This window comes from Chelon labrosus, assembly GCF_963514085.1.
Source record: "Chelon labrosus genome assembly, chromosome: 11".
NCBI classification, from domain to species: domain Eukaryota; kingdom Metazoa; phylum Chordata; class Actinopteri; order Mugiliformes; family Mugilidae; genus Chelon; species Chelon labrosus.
Window position 1 is genome coordinate 13,031,574 of NC_140344.1, and position 7,842 is coordinate 13,039,415.

Sequence of the window (7,842 nt, forward strand, 5' to 3'; positions counted from 1 at the left end):
GACAGTCACTCGCAGAGCCAAGAACAAACGCGGTGAGACACGGCAAATCCTCCAAATCACGGAGGATGTCTTGTGATACGACATTGCGCTTATGACTCAGGACAAGTAAGAACACACACTTTAGGTTTCAGGCAGTGAAGAATACTTTGTAAGAAAACGGGAAAGCAGAGATATGTAATGAACATTTATTTCATCAGTTATTTTAACCTAAAATTGTCAACAACACAGTTTAAATCATGCACCCTGGTAGTTTTTTTCAATGATCTGGAAGACAATAAATCCAATTAGAGGGCTTTTGTTTTCATACTCTCTTTCTCTGAGGTGGCACAGGGGACTCCTTGCAGACATAATTTATGCTCACATTTCTTTTCTCCCTCCCGACTCAGAGGAATGTGTTGATATATCTGTAAGAGCTCCTTTCAGTGACACGGCTCCAAGGAATGGTAATAGCCACTTTCTCCGAACTGGAGGGTCCTCTCTCCTTCCCTGTCTCTGTGTCACACACACACACACATTCATGCACACATTAAGCTGCCATAACAACACTAAGAGCCAACGTTAAGATACTCGATCTTCAGGCGGCTCAGTCTGGTGCCATGACTACGAATGATGAGGGACAGCAGCTCGTGTTTATCTCTGAGTCCCAGGGAGATGTCGGTGGTCTCCCTCAGAGCGCCCCTGATGTCACTCACTTGTTTCACCACATGGCCGTTCAGCTGCTGCTCCTCTCTCAGCTCAGTTTCTTGGCTTTGTTTAAATTTCACCTCCAGCTCCAGCAGAGACTTGTCCACGCTTGAAAAGGCCTCGCTTATCTGGGAGATCTCCCGCTGGAGGAACTTCCCGTAGCTGTCCTCTCCGTCCAGGTCGTGCGCCACGGTCCGGCCGATGCTCTCCAGGAGCCGCGCCGAGTCCTCCGCCTGCAGCTTAGTGATGACGAAGTCCTCCCGCACCACGGTGTCGCCCTCCTCCAAGGCCAGGCACGGGTGCACGTCCGAGAATTTAAACAGCATCTGGCACTTCTCGGGGTCCTCCGTCTCATCGTAATCTCCATCCGGGACAAAGAAGTGATGGAAAGTCCCGTTGGAGATCTCCGCCTGCAAGGGCCCGGTGTAGACTCCCGAGCAAAGTGGCCAAGATGTGACTAAGATGAGCAGCAGTGGGACGGGATCCATCATGCACCTCCTCTCTGGTTGGCGAGCAGCATCTGGACTGGCAGCAGGATCGAGCGCGCAGTTTTCATCCCGACTCAAGTTACACAGTCCCCCGTCAGCTAAAAGGCACAGAATGCTTTTTGAAGTCAGAAGGGCCCCTGGTGGCCCCTGGTGTCAGTGCGGAGTCACAAAGCTGCTTTCCAACAAAAGTAGTTAATATTTGTTGTATAACAAGATCTTTTAATGTTAATTTCTTTGACTTTTTGTTAAAAATAGCAATAATAGTCCAACAATCCAGATATATTTATGGTCAAAACGTAAATTTTAAATTATTTTTTCATTAATTATTATTATTATTATACAGTGTTTTGTGGTTATACAGGACTTGTCTGAATGTGATCTCCTGCACACAGGGGTATCAGTGTTGTGATAGTACGAAATTAAATGAATGTAAAAAATGCCATCATTGCATTGGTCATTTCAGTTTAGAAGCTTTGGAACTATGAGCCATTTCTCATGCTTGTCTGACTGAGTGCCGCGTAGATTCATATAGCTGGTTGGTGCCTTTTTTTTTTTTGTATTCTCTACCCCTGTGAGGGTCTAGTTAGAGCACACTCTGATGACTTCAGTCAGGTGATTACATTACTGCTCAGAGGGTGAGTCCCCTGGGCTATGATCCCCTCCACTGCACATCCTGTCTGGGATAATTACATCATCGCAGGGTGGTCTCAGATATGGCTCTCAGTATTTCAGAAATACCCACACAAAGTGGAAACATATGTTGAACGGTAAACACCGGCGATGGAAATACCTAGTTCCTCTGTTTTAGCCGTTCATACATGGTCCATAACATGTTTGGAGATGCTGCTGATAGGTTGTGTTTTTGTTACTACACAACATGGTAGAGATGATAAGACAGTTTTAAGTATAACACACAACGGACTGAATTAATTCGTGTGTGAGATTTTTAAAATCTGGGCAGATATACATATGTAGACTACAGGGAGCCGTGGAGAGAAATGGGAGCAGGTGTTCAGGTGATTGCTGAGGTCAAGTGATGTTGGAAGGTGGGGACAGGAGGGACAGCCGCTTCACAAGGTAATTAATCTTTTTGACTTTTCACCGCAAGGGAGTCACAGATACAGTTAATTAGTAATGTCTCTATGTCTATAGTCGCAGTGCAGCCCTATCCTGCTGTGATACGTCCAAATCTCCTGCTTGAGGTCTGCAGAGGAGATGGCTGGGGGGTAAACAGGGTGACCAGACAGATAGATGAGCCCTCGTGATATCTTCACTTTTCAGTACATATTTGTAAAAAACTATTTTTGTCAGATCACTACAAAGTCACGACTATGTAATTTGTACAATGAGCTGTTTCCAAAGCAACAGTAACTGATTTTGGTGCTGCATGCTCACACCTCTTATTGATTTATTGAATTATTTTACACTGATGTGGTTTTATACTGATATGGTAGAAGGATTTGATAGGATTACTGCATATGAAGACAGATGAACCCTCTGTCACGTCACCCACGGGGTTCCTGGCTAGTGGGTTTAAAGTTCAGATTGTGTGGCTCAAGGCTGTCGTCGTCTTGCCACCCCCTGTCTCTGTCCAACACCAGGTGGAGCGCGGGTGATGCCTTGGCAGACGGCTAGAAACATGAGACGACACCCACCTGTTTCTTAGAGCAGACACGCCTTTAATTATGTATAACTTTAAGCCTTAAAACAATTTAAACAGGTGAGTTACAAACAAATACACCACATAGCTGTCATGTATTCTTGTACCTGATTGTAAACATGTTTATTTCTGCTGTAAATTTGAGGAGTGGGCAGTTTTTAGCACTTCTGTGTTGCAGTTTGCTGCTTGATCTTCACCCCCGGCTTAGGAAGCTACTCTATGTTCTCCTGCTACCTGCTAGCTGCTCCTGAGCGTGTGGTGTTCAGTGGCTGATCAAATATCTTTTGTTCAGCCACAGAACATTACAAACATAATTTGATCAATTGTTAATTACACCCTGAACTGAGGCTGCTGTTCTCTATGTTGACATATCATTTGACACAGTTTGCACCACTGATTGCGTTTATTGTTAAAGTCCCAGGACATGTTTTCTATATGGGTCACATTAACAATTTTAAAAACTGTGGCGCCACTGCTATAGCACAACTGTATGATCTTAACATTCGTTATGAATTTGTGGAAGTTTGCTTCAGCTGCGCATTAAAACAAGTGTGAGAAATGTTGTAAATCCACATGTTTTCCACTTCACATCAGCCTTGGACAACCAGTGTAGTAAGAAAAAGAAAGCATGAGAGAAAAGGACATAGTTTAAAAACCACCGTTGCCCTTCTGAACACACTGTTGAATGAAGGATACGAGCACAGACAGCTTGAGGCTTCTCGACACGCAGGCTTTCTCTTCTCCGTGTCTTCATGAGTTACCCACCTGAATAAATACAGCGTCTCTCAGCGTAAACACCGATAGAGTAAACTGGCCGGCTTGCCAAGGCAGAGCGGGGTACTGCAGGGTAGAGGCGCCTCAAAGCAGATGTAGGACATGTAACAACAAACACAATTTAGCAGCGTTGGAAGGGATGTTCTCGTTGATCCTCTGCTGTGTAAGGTTGTGTTTGTTTGTGAGTGTGTGAGCGTCTGTTTGTGTGTGACTAAGGAGGCCTAAAGTCTGCAGTTTGCACCGAGGCCTTTCAGATGATGATGGGTTTCCTCGCGCCGCCGATCTGAGGGAGCAGGAGGTCGAGGGCCTGCAGGCTGTGTGGGAGGCTGGAGAAACAGGCAGCTGACTCACAGTCTCACAGTGAATGTTAATGACTTCATGTTCATTACATGTCAGTCAAAAGAACCGGTTAGTTCATTCACATGTATTACACCGGCCTGCTGAGCATTAATCAGTTGGAAAACGCTCAGCACGGACGCCGTCTGCAGATGGTGGCCATGAGTTTTGGAATTACTTTGAGTAAATCCTGACTGGAAACAGCAGGGATTAACTTAAAAATTCAATTAAAGCGATGCGACCTAATCACCCACATGTTGCCGTAGTTCCACTTTGTATTTTGGAGCATTTTTCCACATTAACATTTGTTCATGGATGTTTGTTCAAATGAGCAATTTGGCAGAAATATTCAGGAAAACTTGACTGAATATATAAACAGTACAAAACGATTAACAGAGGATTTACTGGTCATGTGTCTGAACACTGATAAAATAAAAAGTGGAGAAAAACTGAAACTTTGTGTGTTTAGGCTTCAAATTAATGGACAGATTAGCAAATGCAAGATAAAACAAAAAAAGGTTTTATGTCAAATGGTTCTTTGTAAACACGTGGGATATTTTTTAAGCAGTATTGTTTATGTGGCACGTCAAAAACAGACAGATCTCTTGACATAAAAATATCTGTCACTGTGGAATCAACCGAAGCAGAGGAAGTAATGTCAGTAGCCTCAACGGATCACGATGTTATTCAGCTTGAAAACATTTTGAGCTTTCTTTCAGTCTCTGTAGCTTTACAATCACAGTCACAGTAGTTTTGTTCTCTCTGCCTACGCAGCTGAATAATGACACTTTCATAAGCCCACACACTCAACGCTGTTTAAAAGCAACAAGGTCACAAACTCTTCTGGAAAGTGGGAGCATCAAATGATGAGTCCACTGGAAACGCACCAGCGGAAAAGTTACAAATGTGTATTCAGTGGTGCAATTTAGATATATATATTTTTTTCATAAAGCCCCCGATAGTATTAAATGGAACAATGTCGATGGAAAATAATCTCATCTGTCAGCTTTGACCCCGACTCTCTGGACTGTCTCCAGTGAAAGCAGCAACCTTCATGCTTCATCCCTGACCCTGCTCCTCTAATTATCTTCAGACTATTCTAATCAATTGCAGATAAAGTCAGAAAGAAACCAGAGTTGTCTGTTGAAACACTCCTCGGCTCTAATAATGATTCCTCTTGCGCAAAATGTTCAACATGTCCGCAGCAGCAGGACTGTTGGCGTGACAGCAAATGTCCTGCAAGCTATTTCAAGTTCTCTGCTTCACCCGATCAGGATTTATTGAATTCCTGGTAAAGTTCTCGTGTTTTCCTAGACTATTTGTACATCTCAGTGGATGTCTGTCATTTAAACTGAACATTTTGATGATGAAGAAAATCCCTTAGAGACTACTGATTACCCCACTCACTGTGATGCATGTCCAACAGTGACCTCTATCAGGACTTTGTGGTGCGTATACTGAACCTGCACATGAACTAACAAAAGTTTATGTAAACACAAAAACTGATTAACTTTATTTACAGATTAAACCTCCAACACCAACCAGTAAGACGTGTGTGTTAGAGTGGCCAAGCAGATGTAACAGAACACAGCTTTACAGGACAACAAGGTTGGATTCATCGGTTCATGGTTGCTCTGGAGGCAGCGCAGGGGTGTAGGGGTAGCACTGATGCCTCACATCAAGAAGGTTCTGGGTTCAACTCTATCGGCTTACTGGGGCCGTTCCATGTGAAGTTCGTATGTTCTCTATGCCCGTGTTAGCCCTGCGATAGACTGGCGACCTGTCCGGGGTGTACCCTGGTTCTAGCCCAATGACAGCTAGGATAGGCTCCAGCCAGGGGACAAGAAAATAAATCATTGAAAATAAATCAAATTAATGTTTGCTCTGGAGAAGCTCCCACTTTAGAGACAGTGTTTTCTACAGCTATAGGCGGAGAAACGAAAATATGTTCAACATTCATTCTGAGGCACAGATGTACAACAATACTTTTCTGAAATCATAAACTCTTAGACATACAGCGGGCATGCTGTTACTGCAAAACTCAAATAAAAATAAGAAGAATATCAAAGACTGCGATGATAACAGAAGTCTTACCAGTAGATAACACAATGAATCAAACAAACTCATTAAAGTCCCGGTGCTGTATGAAAGCAGGTTTGACTTTGACCCTCTGTACAGGTGTCTGCCTCTTCATCCATCCAGCATAGTAATTCAAGGCTGCTGCTTTTCAAGGCTTAAGGCTTTACTCAGCCAAGCTCATCTGCCACTGCAGTCGCTCACTCTTCAGACCTGAATTTACCGCTCTGTCGCCCAGCTGTGCAATTTACAGCCATGCCTGCTGCACCCCTTTCTTCACCAGCTGCGATGCAAATGCATGATTCACATTATATATTATTTTGATATTGTTTTGAATGGTTCTTTTATTCTCAAAAACAAAACAAACAAATAAAAAAAACGTCTGTGAATATTTCATTAGAATAGGTTTTGGATAGCTCTCAGAGTTTAATAATAAAAAAAAATAAAGGACTGATACAAACATAATGACAGCCTTTGTGGCCATTGTACAAGCATGCATGTAAGAGTCTGCTGCCATGCTAGCTGCTGTAAGGCCGTATTTGTGCACTGAGCATTGTTCCTAGTTAAGCGTGTTAGTTAAACTTTTGACATTTTTATTGGTTGATGGTGCTAAACAAACTCCTAGAAACATGATCATGTCATGAAAGACCCACCGCAATGTGAGCTAACAGTGACCAGTTTAGTCTGGTTGAAGTGTTTGAATCATCTTGTCAACATGACTAAACACTCACTAGTCAGAAAAAAAATCTGCAGAAAATTATTTTACACAACGTGTCTTGGTGAAAAAAGCCAATTTCCAAAACAAATCGTTTTCAATACACACAATGGAGAAGTAAACACTTTCAAATGTTGGTAACATTTTCCTGAGTGCTCTGGTGATATGTGGATGTCATTTTGTGACTCCTTTGTCCCCCGCTGGCCATCCTCCGCTCCCTGTCCTGTGTAGTGCTGCTGTTGGATTTATGCCTACAGTCTCGGCGGGCCCATTGATCACCTTCCTAACGTGCACTGTAAATCCGTGCTGAATGAATAACATCAGTCACATGAAGGTGCTCTTAGAGACCGATATCTAATGTCTGCAGTCTGTGTGAGTGGAAAGGTGGTTAAATTCACTGACACATGATGCTGTGGTTGGATCTGATGTGCAGTACGTGCAACCTGGAAAACGACTCAGCTCAAAAATTTAAATAAAGCTGCTTCTGTTTTAGCAGTCAGCCCACAGGTTTAACCTTGTGCCCTTCAGAATACCACTAACTGACGCAGCTAGGCGCAAAAATGTTAAAATGCTGCTTCACTCAGACTCATTTTTTCTTTTTCCAGATCATTTGTCAGTCAGACCATACAGTTGAATATAAATGGTTGGCAAAATGACATTTTAATGAATTATTTCTAAACACATCTCTAATCTCTAAACACAAACACTCAGCACAATCATAGACTACAGACTGGACTGCAGAGCTTTCAATTTGTGTGTCATGGCTACTTTTATTAAACTAAATGATGATCTGAGTACATTTTCCCTCACTGTAGGAAAGTAGCTGTCTTTTTTCTTTTCATTTTCAGTTGTTTTGTCGCGTTTTGCTTCCAGTTCCTTATTTTTGTATTAGTTTTCACCTCCAGTTCTGCAACTCCCAGCACGCAGGGTGACAACACTGCAAAATGAAGATGTATAAACCCTCTTCTGCATTGCTGTTTTCTCTATAAGGGCCAACAGTGGTGGGAACACGAAACCACAGCTTTTTAGGCCACTATGTAACGTCTGTGAGTCAAAGAGGAGAAAGGAAATATCTCAGAGGAAATAATAAAAGCACCAACCGTCTGTCA

General features: G+C 42.8%; 1 protein-coding gene across 1 annotated transcript; it reads right to left on the reverse strand.

Annotated features, from left to right (window-relative positions):
• fibina (fin bud initiation factor a) lies at positions 1–1,373 on the reverse strand. Its single transcript, XM_084554679.1, has one exon. It carries the CDS (start codon positions 1,173–1,175, stop codon positions 546–548), a length of 630 nt encoding a protein of 209 aa, XP_084410805.1. The 5' UTR covers positions 1,176–1,373; the 3' UTR covers positions 1–545.
• Between the last annotated feature and the right edge of the window lie 6,469 nt (positions 1,374–7,842).

What these genes read in the sequence shown, in the direction of transcription:
- fibina (XM_084554679.1), bottom strand. Translation starts at nt 1,175, where the DNA reads ATGATGGATCCCGTCCCACTGCTGCTCATCTTAGTCACATCTTGGCCA.